Here is a 12,500-nt window from a genome sequence, read left to right on the forward strand (position 1 = left end):
TGTATTCGCATGCGCGCATTAATTAGAAGGAAATCGTGGTAATACATGCACGCATGCGGAACCGACGTTGTTTAGAATCTCGAGCCGATAATGTCGCGCGCAATCGACAGTGAAACAGCTTCCGTGTTCAGTAGTGACGAAGCCCTAGATCTAGACCCAAGGTCAAGTGAAACTCCGCGTTCGCGTAATCTTTGACTTGTTCTATCATCAGCAATACTATAGGAGACACGATCGCGACAATGACGACATATCCACAATCTTCTTCACCACATTTCTCTAGCTTACAGTCAACCCTATACGGTGTATGTTGATAGCACAGCGATTTACCGTATCCTGTAGGAAGCCAGCTGCAGACGTCGTTTCCGTTGTAGATGTGTTCTACGACAACACGCTGCTGCTCCTTCAGCTCTACATTACACAGCTTAAGCTTGTCTAGAGCGTAGTGCAACACCATATCAAAACCAGAAGCTCTGTCTTCATCCACCATTTGCCAAATTGGATCTCATTGCGCGCGACATTATCGGCTCGAGATTCTAAACAACGTCGGTTCCGCATGCGTGCAACATTACCACGATTTCCTTCTAATTTATGCGCGCATGCGAATACAACGTGTACCAGGCCCTCTTCTCCGGGCGCGCAAGAGGGCCTGGGTACGAGGCTACACGCCCGCTAGCCTCGAATTTCCAGACCAGAGAGCGCGCGCTTACAAGCCCCAAGTATACGCGCACGCATGCGCACTAGCTACAAGGCTCTGCATGATTGCCATATATATATCAGTGGCGACGGAACTGGGGGGGCCGGGGGGGCACGTGCCCCCACAAAATGCTCTCCGTTATCCATGTCATCTTGGCTGGTCAAGCTATTTTGGTAAAATCTAAGTATGTTTTATGTTGCTTAGTATTCCTAGGCATAGAGTTAGCAGTGTTCTTGGATTTCTATGGCCTGACAAACCGTTGTGCCCCCCCACTCAGCAGAGGCTTCCTTCGCCTATGTATATATATATATATATATTATAAATCATGAAAGATATAGAAACATTAGGTACAGTACATGTAGTATACAACTACAGTACAGCGCAAATAATTAATCAATTAGACCGGCCATTACATCTAAAACATCCAGTATGTATAAACTAGAGATCAACAATATCACAACCATAACAAACTGTTAACAATAATTCTATATTTACCAAATGTCAGATATGCAAACTGGCTTAATTAATTGCCCATTAGGTTGGTCTCTTCCTTGCTGACTTGGCATGGACACCATTTTTTGTGTTCAACTTTGGTGAATCGCTTGCGCCTTGAAGTTCTGCATGTTCCAAGAGATGAGGGGCTTTCTCCATAACCAGCAAGAGAAGGTTGTCAATGTATGATTGTCTCTTGGCAAGTTCAGTTTCCTTCTGTTTCAACTGTTGTCGCAACTGAATGGCAACTTTCAGCAGTTCCTACGAGCAGGTTAAAACTTATCAGTGAGTGTGTGTGTGTGTGTGTGTGTGTGTGTGTGTGTGTGTGTGTGTGTGTGTGTGTGTGTCCATGTGTGTGTGTGTGTGTGTGTCCATGTGTGTGTGAGTGTTTGTTTGTTTGTTCATTTCTTTGTTTGTTTGTGTGTGTATGTGTGTGTGTGTGTGTGTGTGTGTGTGTGCGCACGTGCGCATGTGTGTGTGTGTGTGTGTCTGTCCATGTGTGTGCGCTTGTGTGAGTGTGCATGTGAATGTGCTTGTGTGTGTGAGTGTGTGTGTGTGTGTGTGTGTGTGTGTGTGTGTGTGTGTGTGTGTGTGTGTGTGTGCTTTGGTGAGACCTGTTTTGCTATATGGATGTGAGACTTGGCCCGTTACACAACCAAACTTGCTACACATAAATACTTTCCACATGCGGTGCATTCGATCGATTCTTGGTGTCTCAAGATGGAATAAAATCAAGAATTCAGACAATTTAGAACGAGCATGTGAAGACCCTGTTGCTATGACAATACAGAAACAACGATTGCAATGGCTAGGCATCTGCTGCGCATGAGTGACAAACGTCTCCAAAAACAACTACTTTGCAGCAGACTAGTAATGCAAGAAGACCAACACATGGGCCTAAACAGAGATGGATAGATGTTGTCACAAGAGACCTCAGATCATTACATATCAGTCTTCGTGATGCTGATGATCGTGCTGCTTGGAGAAGCGGTATTACGCTACGTTGCCAAACCCATAGTGGGTATGGTGGAATCAAGGTCAAGGTCAAGGTGTGTGTGTGTGCATGTGAGTGTGCGTGTGTGTGCACGTGTCTGTGTGTGTCCATAACATTATAAAGCTCACTCATAGCAGTTACCAAAACAAGCTCAACAGGCAGTTATTCCTCACCTGCCGGTTTAGTGACTCATATTCATCTGCAGTTTCTTCGCTAATCGAATGCTTCAATGACTGGTCGCCTCGCAGTTTTGATGCAGCAAAATTGAGTATAGAACCAGTCACTATAACACAAAAACAATCATATAGCATTATATAGCATTCACTACTTGTCATTCAAATGCCTGTATGTCTGCCTACCTGCATGAATTGAGTGCCGTCTCTTTCCCTTATCATTTTGAATTGCAGGTTTGGTTTCTTGCTGCGGTACTGTGCCGTTTGCTGCCGCTGGGTTGTCGGAAACTGTCTTTTCTGATTGTTCGTTATCACGAAATGAACTAGAACGAAGTAAGGTTCTGTTTGGTATAGGAGAACCACTAGAGCTTCTGCGTTTCCGTCCACTAAAAATGCCACTAGGTTGTTGTTTCTAGAATAGAAAAATTGGTAGTTATACTTGGTGCTATCTGGGCAGGGGCACACACACACACACACACACACACACACACACACACACACACACACACACACACACACACACACACACACACACACACACAGTACAACTTCTGTTGTGTTTTGTTTGTATGCATGTCCATCAGTCTGCCTATTTGTCTGTCTGTCTGTCTGTCTGTCTGTCTGTCTGTCTGTCTGTCTGTCTGTCAATACATATATTTTCAAAGAACAACACTATTACATTCTAGTCTGGCCCAAACTGCCAACACCACAATTTAACTACGTGCGAATGAACTGTCAACTGTAAAGATCTTAGAATGTCCCAGCCTTGCTAACTTTCTGCTAATGATGCTAGCATTACATCTTTGCAAAGCTACCAACATGCATCTACGCCAAAATGTCTTAAATCACGACTGTTCTTTCTTCCGCCTTCGTCTATAGACTGAAGTGACAGGCGGTGCAGGAATTGAGCTGCCTCTGAGCCCCAACATCCAAAGTGTTCGAACACTAATGAGATGCAGTTGGAGGGGAGGCCCCATACATCCCTTTCCCTAGCATATTTCTCTGATTTCTTGACCTCACGAGTAGCTGCGGCCACACTGTCTTCCTGAGCTGCTTGAGAGATCACATGTAGTGCCCATGGGTGGGCAACCGAGATGTCCAGCTCAATGTCTGTCTGTCTGTCTGTCTGTCTGTCTGTCTGTCTGTCTGTCTGTCTGTCTGTCTTGTCATCTTCAGAGGTACAAACTAACACTAAAGATAGCTGAATAAGCAGACAGGCAGATAAGCTAACAGACAAAACAACCACACAAGCACACAGTACAGAGAAACATACGAGCTACCAAACAACCATTCAGCACTCATACAGAAACAACAACCTGACAAAGAACACACACTGTGAAATACCTACCTCTTGTTGCCTTGGCGAACCTCCTGAATAAGAACCACTGTGCTCAAGCTGTGTCAATGATCCACTTGCCCTTGAAGGTGTCGACGCATTGTCATCATCAACGTTATCATCCTCACCCATTTCCTTCAGAATATCCTCAACTGAGATATTTATATTCGATGTGGTAGTCTGAGATGAGCCAAAACTATTAGAACGTGTCTTTAAATGAACACTCGACCGCACAGCACCCACAGCTTCCGTAACACTTCGTAACAGTTTCTTACTACTTTTTTTGTTCTCGGTCACGATATCGTTTTCCTTCGCTTTCGCAATGAAACCAACTTCCACCTCTAATTCTCCTCGTTCCTTCAACTTCACTTTCCCAGGCTTCGACATGAGTTTGTACCATTCACATCGTGGCGGATCGTAACGGTTGAACTTAGAGAGAGGAAGGTCGAGACGACCGAGGAATTCTTCAACCAAAGTGCTCTTGTGGTATGCATTTAGTACAATGACACCATCCATTCCGTACAATGTTCTAAGCACAGGAATAAGTGCTGTATGTTGTAGTTAAATAATAGGAATTTGAAAGATTAATCGGTTAGGTATGCACAATTGTCTTTGGTCAATTAAAAGACAGCTCTAGCATTAATGAATCAATTATGAAATTATGACCAGCAGCCTTACAACTTCTTGACTGCATGTCAAAGAAGTAGCAACCAACAACAAGACAGACCAATAGACAGACAGACAGACTGTGTGGCCCATTATGGGCTTTTGGACTCATTGTTAAATAACTACTTAGACTGTAATAGTGCTGATATATAAATATAAATATATATATATATATATATATATATATATATATATATATATATATATATATATATATCGACAGACAGACAGACAGATAGACAGACAGACAGACAGACAAACAAACAGACTGACAGACAGACGCGCACAGACCAACGGACAGACACACTGACTGACAGACAAACAGACAGAGATACAGACAGACAGACAGACAGACAGACAGACAGACCGACAGACAAACAGACAGACAGATAAACAGACAGACACACAGACACAGACAGACAAACAAAGACCAAAGCAGCCAACAGAACAAATAAATAAAGTGACAGACAGACAAAAAACAAATAAAAAGAGACAAACAAACATACAAACAGAGTCCACCTAGTGTGCTAACCATTCAAGTAAAACAAATAAAAACAGTTTATAAATGTAAACAACTAAACGGGAAGCTTAGAGAGTGGCATAACTATGAGGAAATTGCTTCAGCGGTTAATTAAAAAGTAGGCACAGCACTTGAAAATTGGGTAGTAGAAGAATTAAAGGCTATGTCACATAATGTGGTGGTCTATAGCTAGTTCTTTTGCATGTCCATAGACTTGAAGATCTATGACGAAAACATTCTTAGGCGATTTGATAGTACATGTACAGCCAATCATTGCAATAGACTGATGCGTTGTTTCTAGATTTGTTGCCGACATTAATTTCTAGAGCTCAGTTGGTCTGGTCACGTGATTACCCAAGGGTCAGTCAAGTTGATAGACCTTTATTTCAAAATTAATGTAAACTGTCAGGACAGTTGATTGATCAAACTACACGTAACTCAATACGTATGCGCAAGAACTCCCTCCCTCCTATATACACATATTATAAAATGTCAACATGTTACACAGCAGGCCCAATTTGTCTGCTTAAATACAATAATAACTCATCATCTGATTCTCCCACCTGCGGGCAGACATGAAGACAACGAAGCACTACCGTATTTATAAACGACTAACCATAATGACGTTAGCACACAGCAACAATGCCACGCATAACAAGGCTAACAAAGGCGTCAACGGCCAACTCACAGCTCACACTCCTCTCCCCATTCGGCATCCCTCTGCTCGCGAGCGACCGACGTCTGGAACTTCTCCTTCCCAAGCTGCATGGTGACGAACGCATTATTCGTTCCTACGCCACAAGAACGCACAACAAGCGATCAGAACGCAGCCAAAACAACCGCAAATTAATGAGCGCACGCCGCAGGAATTGTGGAAGGCGTGACCCCAAGTGTAACCCCGGGGGTCGATCAAAGCGGAGTGTCGATGCACCCAACCGGTAAAATTCGTTGCAGCGACTTAGATGCTCGCGTTCTCGCGCATTGACTGCGTGCATTACGCGCTGGTCTATTACCTCCTTTTCCCTTGCTGATCAGATTTCTTGCTCTGTGAACTGTTGGGGAGGGAGAGTGCACGTTAGATATGGTCGGTGTGGCCGCTTGGTGTGTTGCTTACCGGTTACTTGGACGTGCGTTGGAAACCAGCTCGACATACTGCGATGCTCTCACCGGCAAGGATGACAATCACTGGAACACCGCAAGGCATCTGGCTTGCTCACGTGAGGTAAGTTGTTACTTTCTCACGTGACAATGTGGAATACTTAATTTAATTAATAGAAAGCGACGTCCCGGATGTAGCTCTATTTTTGTAGGTAACCGTCGTTTACATGTACTGTACTTGCGAACACGAAAAACGACACTTGTAAATAGTGAAGTTACGTAGTTGTTAGCGCACGGTAATTAGTAGTCTCGCGTAGCCAGACCCTTTTCCGTTTCGTAAACGCGGCAATAAGGGTCTGGCTACGCAAGGCAACAAATTCTTTTAGCGCGCGTTGTAACTATCATGTAATTACTAAGTTATTTGATGTGTAAGAAAATATATTATTATTGTTATATTATTCTATTATACAATTTTAGAGTACAATAAATTATAAATAAAGTTATACATATTTATGTGTACATATATGTATATATAATATTATATATTATATAATGTATTTGTATATAATACAGATAACACAGATAACACATATCCACCCTAAGGACGGAAGCACAAAGAGTCTAAGTCGCAATATCGCGATAATTAGATAGATAGTCAACACACACACACACACACACACACACACACACACACACACACACACACACACACACACACACACACACACACACACACACACCATATATATATATATATATATATATATATATATATATATATATATATATATATATATGCAATGGTGTAACCTAAGATTTGCAATCAATAAATTATTATTTGTACATATACAGTACATACATTTATTTTCTATTACCACAATTATATTTTTATACGAAATTTCGTGTGTTCGCGTGATCACGTGAGTACCAAATGGTCACGTGCTGTTCAACCCCACAATGTCTCAACCCGACAAAGAGGTATTCCTCAGCTACGGCAGAGAGCCCGAAGTGACCAACTTCGCACGCAAACTGAGAGACGACCTGGAGTCGATGGGCTTCACGATCTGGTTCGATCAGACCGACATCCCAGCAGGCTCCGACTGGCACGGCGCAATAGGCACCGGACTCGACCGCTGCAAGGCCCTCATTGCTATTATAACACACAAATATGTTGGATCTCGATTCTGCACCAGCGAGCTGTACACGGCGAGTAGTGACGGTAAATTTGTGTTTCCGGTTTTCTATGAGCATCCCGACCTTTCGGCGTCAGAGAAGGCGCGAGGAGTTAAGTATGTCATTTCCGGTATCAACTGGACGATGTTTAGGCCTGGAATGGATGTGTATGATCAATCGTTGCAGAAGTTGGCGGACGGGATGTTTGCTAAAGGTGAGGGTGTGGACTCACGTGATGTGAATTTTTGTCGTGTGGTTTCCGGGTTTGTATATGTAAATATATGTAAATGAGGGTTGAGAAAACGGAGTGTGTTTGGTTGGTGTGATGGTCATATTTTGATAAAATTGGCTTAGAATATGTGGGATAGAAACAGACATGCAAATGAAGGGTTCGATGGGCAGATGGATGGACGTACCATACCTAGATACATACATGATGGTAGTGATGGTAGTCCACTGAAATCAGTGATGATACTGCTTTGCCAAAGCTTAATGGTCAGATGCTCTCCTGTGCGTGCTCGACCGGCACCAGATAAACAATGTTTGGCACATAATGGACATATAATCAAATTAGTAATACATGATGGACCTATAATTAATAGTAATAATGTATTGTATATCATACTTCTACAAAGTGCGGTTCCTAAAAAGGGCATGCCCACACAACACAATATACCAAGACACAGAAGTATTAACAAGATAAGAAAAAGTATTACACCCGATCTAATCCAGTCTTTCAACACTTTATGAAAGCATACCATGATATGCATCTGTGTAGCCTTGTCCCCAGACTCATGTGAGCTTGGCAGTGTCCAGTTCTCGTATGACACTTTCAGGTAATGTGTGTGACATATACACAGGCGTAGCCTCGCCCCCAGCCTGAATGTGTCATACGGGAATCAGAGATTGCCAAGCTTATATGAGTCTGGGGACAAACTACATCTGTGTATGTCACACATATTGCAACATGTGAGGGGATTGATGAATCTTTGAGTAACTGACGTTTGATTAATTGTTTTTCAACTCATTCAAAACATTGCAATGATCAAGGAATTGCATTGTTTTCTCCACAATGAACTACCAGCTGCCAAGGTTTCAAAGTGTTCAAAATCTAGCTCTTGGGTACTTTTTCCAATTGCTTTCAAGATATCTTTGTAGCGTATCTAATTAGGTCAACCTTGATGGCATTTCCTGGGCCTTTACCAAACTGTCCAAAGAAGAGTTGTTTAGGAATTAGTTCTTGTACACGTACTATAAAGCTCAGACATGTATGTAACTTTGTTACATAAATTATGGACTATGATTATGGACCTTAATTAATTAATTAATTAAAAGAATTAATTCTTGTACACAGACTTTCTTAATCAATAAATTATTGATTTACAGGTCTGGGAAGTTGCCAAGCACAAGACTTTACACCAACAGGAGAAAGAAGGACCAGCTCGAGCTCTCAGCACGCATTGCCAGCCGTTAGTCACTCAGAATTGCCTCCGCCATACTCATGTATAGACCTTAACCAACAGTTGCTTTACAATCATTCTTGTGGTGACCAGCAACTTCCATTTGGCTGTGGAATGTCTTCGACATCTTCTCAACACTTTCCTGTACTTGGTCCAGGAGGCTATCCTACTTCAATGCAGATGCCATTGCCGGATTTGTATACTAATGTGGCACCTGAAATGTATCCTTCTGCACCTCCAGTGGTGAGTTCTTTGCCGTTAATGACTGGATGCCATTTAACTTCTCATCAAGAGGACACTTTCTATGAGCAAGGTAGTATATTTGTCTGTGCATCAGTTGGCCTGTTTGTCTCTGTCCATCTGTTGTTGTTGCCCTCTGTTCACCTGTTTGTCTGTCTGTCTGTCATATATTTCAAACATCAAACTATAATACATATCAGCAAAAGGCAAAAAAGTAAAGTTTGCAAGCTACATGAAAATACATACATGTGTTACAGTGTACACATAGCAGCTAAAAAATTATGCTACTACACATACCCAGCTTTCAGCCAAGTAATGGCTGAAAAACTGGCTGCTGCTAGAGTCCAGTTTAAATTCTCTGGTTGCACAGAGTGCTGACGCTTTCTTCTGATGATGCTGGCATTATATCTTTGCAGTTGGATTGCAAATCTTTTCCTTCAAAAATCAAAGAATTCTGGAGGATTGGGTTGACCAAATTCATCTGACGACTGCTCTGCCAACTTTTGAAGGAAGTACCATGCCTCTTCGCCTCATTTAACGTAGTGCTCCAAGACCAAAGAAATCAGGGAAACAGACGTGCCACCAGGAAGTCTCTCTTTATTGTATCTGAAGTGCTTTCTCTCTTCTCGCCGCTTGGCTGCTGTTCCACCTGTCTGGCTGTCTGTCTGTCTGTCTGTCTGTCAGTCTGTCTGTCTGTCAATACATATATTTTCTTATACAAGACATTATTACTGTGTACGCTAAAAATCAGCAAGTTCTAAGAGAACTAGGACCCAAGGGTTCCTAAGTACGACTAAGAGTCAAACAGTTGACAATAAGCTAACAGTATTACTAATGGCACCAACTGAGTCACCACTATACTAGCTGCACTCTGCTCATCTTCTGCAGTAACACTCTTGCATTGCACTGCTGCATCACAATTGAGAATAGCGTCCTCCAGTAGTTCTTGAACTCGTCCTGTCTGCAATGAGTTGTCCATGTTGCTGTTGATGAGAGCTGGTTAAGATATTTTTGGGCCTCTTGCCCCCACTTACCAAAGTGCTCCATCACCAGAGGAATGAAAGTCAGTGTAGTTCCACAAGGACGTACCTTTTTGGCATATTTGTCATTTTCAGCATTTCTCTTCGAGTTGCTGCTGTACCATCTTCTAGGGCTACCTTTGGAAGAGCGTCAAGTGCCCATGGATGTGCCAAAGAGATGTCTAACTCCACTTCTTTACCGGAGTTAGGATCCACTACATATATGTTAGGTGTGCTGTCATAATCCAGAAAACGGTGTTTTGGTTCAATCTTGTGATCAACATGCAGCTGGCTGAGTACTCAGACCATGTTCAAGCTTTGTGTTGTGAGTCCAGACAGGCAGTCTGTCTGTCTATCTGTCTGTCTGATCTGTCTGTTTGTCTGTGAAGTTAGCGATTGTTATTGGTAGAGTAAGAGTTCAAATATAACAATCTGTCTACCTGTCAAAATCTACTTATTTGTACATTAATCCTAGTATATCTCTTTCAGTCTGTTGGTCTGTCTGTCTGTCTGTCTGTCTGTTTGTCTGTTTGTCTCAATACATATATTTTCCATTTAAATCAAATGTTTACATCAGGAGCAACCTAACACTAACACAACAACACCATTACGGTCCTGAATCATATAATTTTCTCTGTTTGTCTGTCTGTCTGTTTGTCTGTCTGTTTGTCTATGTGTTTGTCTGTCCGTCTATATGTACATTAATCTTAGTACGTAAATCTGTTTGTCTGTTTGTCTCATGTCTGTCAGTTTGTCTGTCAGTTTGTTTGTCTGTCTGTTTTGTGTATCTGAAGTCTGTACGCACTATTTATGTGTACTGCAACCATCATAGTACTTGTCATCAACATACTTCGTTGACAGTCTCCAGAAAACGTTTGCACAACATTTTTTTGTTTTGTAGTGAGCAAATTGGATTTGTTCAAAGACACTGATCTTGAGCCGCAAGCAAATTCATTCAAAGTTGGAATGAAGCTGGAAGCTCGAGACCGAAAGAATCCGTCGATGGTGTGTGTAGCAACTGTGACACGAGTACAGGACAAGTGCTTGCTGATTCACTTCGATGGGTGGACAGAGAAATATGACTATTGGTGTGAGCATACAAGCCAAGATATTCATCCCATCGGATGGTGCAAACGTCACACGTACAATTTGCAATCTCCAAAAAGTTGTTTGTTTGCAATTATGTATTTTATTGATATTAATTGTTGAGATTGTTTGTGGGTGTGTAGACATGCCTTCGTCAGTTTTCGACTGGGCATCATATCTTCGTGATTGTAAGGCTCATGCTGCTTCAGAAACATTGTTTGTGCAGGTAATTGCTACGTTTTTGTGGTTTTACATGGAAGTATTGTGTTAGGCTTGGGCACATATTGTCTGTCTATTTGTGTTTTGTGTCGCTGTGTTATCTATTTGTCTGTCTGCCTACTTGTGTGTGTGTGTGTGTGTGTGTGTGTGTGTGTGTGTGTGTGTGTGTGTGTGTGTGTGTGTGTGTGCATGCGTGTGTGTGGTGCGTGCGTGCGTGCGTGCGTACATGTGTGCATGCGCGCGCGCGCGCGCGTGTGTGTGTGTGTGTGTGTGTGTGTGTGTGTGCAAGTAATGGCTGAAAAACTGGGTGCTGCTAGAGTCCAGTTTAAATTCTTCAGTTGCACAGAGTGCTGACGCTTTCTTCTGATGACGCTGGCATTACATCTTTGCAGTTGAATTGCAAATCTTTTCCTCCAAAAATCTAAGACTTCTGGAGGATTGGGTCGACCAAATTCATCTGACGACTGCTCTGCCAACTTTTGAAGGAACTTCCATGCCTCTTTGCCCTGTCTTCTGTAGTGCTCCAAGACCAAAGGAATCAGGGAAACAGACGTGCCACCAGGAAGTTTCTCTTTCTTGTATCTGAAGTGCTTTCTCTCTTCTTGCCCCTTGGCTGCTGCTCCATCAATCTCAGCTGACTTGGGAAAGGTATCTGAGCTCCAAGGGTGAGCTAGTGCAATAACTAATTTGACATTAACCCTGAAGCTGAGTCAAACACCACTAGATGGGTCTATGCAATCAGAGCTAGAATGAAGATGTCTTGGTTCTCACTTGAAGTGTGCATGTACGTCTTGAAGGCAATCTCCCCAAGTACGAGCAATGGTGTCATGGGACCAAATTGGCCATGGGACCAAATTGGCCCTCCGCCTGTTTTGCAGGTCAATAGGTGATATCCACTCTTGTCCAGCAGAGCACCACTGTTACATGATCCAGACCAATCAGACAGAGGAATGGGCATCCCCAGATGAAGAAGAGTCACCATACGAAAATCGTAAGTAGAGAGTGCGAACTCTTGATCTGTTGGTAAGGCAGACAACTAGGCATCTGTGCTCTTGCCCTGGACAGATGTCAGTCGTGCAGCGTCACGTGCTGTAGCAGCACTAGACTAAAGATTCTCTGAGTTGACTCGAGCTTGGTGTTTGGAAAGCTGAAACTACAACTTACCAACACCTGACAAACAATTGCTGAAAGACATGTCATCCGGGAGACATTCAGACAAAACCCTTCCAATTGGACCGTCTGATGATTTGATCGTCTATCTGTCTGTCTGTCTGTCTGTCTGTGTGTTTGTCTGTTTGTCAATACATATATTTTCATAAATGAACTATAG

The 12,500-nt window shown here is 42.6% G+C and overlaps 2 protein-coding genes across 4 annotated transcripts in view; one reads left to right on the plus strand and one right to left on the minus strand.

Moving 5' to 3' along the window:
- Positions 1-988: 988 nt before the first annotated feature.
- LOC134181074 (rab11 family-interacting protein 1-like) lies at positions 989-6,094 on the minus strand. The gene is made up of 7 exons (XM_062648274.1): positions 5,990-6,094; positions 5,889-5,927; positions 5,564-5,666; positions 3,702-4,218; positions 2,540-2,765; positions 2,354-2,463; positions 989-1,447 (listed from the first exon to the last, which is right to left on the minus strand). The coding sequence occupies exons 1-7, from the start codon at positions 6,024-6,026 to the stop codon at positions 1,229-1,231; spliced, it is 1,251 nt and encodes a 416-aa protein (XP_062504258.1). The 5' UTR covers positions 6,027-6,094; the 3' UTR covers positions 989-1,228.
- Positions 6,095-6,930: 836 nt separating this feature from the next.
- Positions 6,931-12,500, plus strand: part of LOC134181229 (uncharacterized) — a 10,652-nt gene continuing 5,082 nt past the window's right edge. For 2 of the 3 annotated variants that reach the window (XM_062648468.1, XM_062648470.1), the window contains exons 1-4: positions 6,931-7,360; positions 8,533-8,919; positions 10,767-11,033; positions 11,095-11,177. In XM_062648468.1, the coding sequence (XP_062504452.1) occupies positions 6,931-7,360; positions 8,533-8,919; positions 10,767-11,033; positions 11,095-11,177 (1,167 nt within the window). The remainder of the gene's footprint in view (positions 7,361-8,532; positions 8,920-10,766; positions 11,034-11,094; positions 11,178-12,500) is intronic. The other variant, XM_062648469.1, reaches the window with a different exon arrangement.

This window comes from Corticium candelabrum, chromosome 6, assembly GCF_963422355.1.
Source record: "Corticium candelabrum chromosome 6, ooCorCand1.1, whole genome shotgun sequence".
NCBI classification, from domain to species: Eukaryota; Metazoa; Porifera; class Homoscleromorpha; order Homosclerophorida; family Plakinidae; genus Corticium; species Corticium candelabrum.

Excerpts from the sequence above, each read along its gene's own strand:
- LOC134181074 (XM_062648274.1), bottom strand. The coding sequence starts at position 6,026 with ATGTCGAGCTGGTTTCCAACGCACGTCCAAGTAACCG. Across the intron at positions 4,219-5,563 it reads TGGGGAGAGGAGTGTGAGCT|AACATTGTACGGAATGGATG; the intron begins GTGAGTTGGCCG and ends TCCTGTGCTTAG. Across the intron at positions 2,464-2,539 it reads ACGGCACTCAATTCATGCAG|TGACTGGTTCTATACTCAAT; the intron begins GTAGGCAGACAT and ends TTTGTGTTATAG.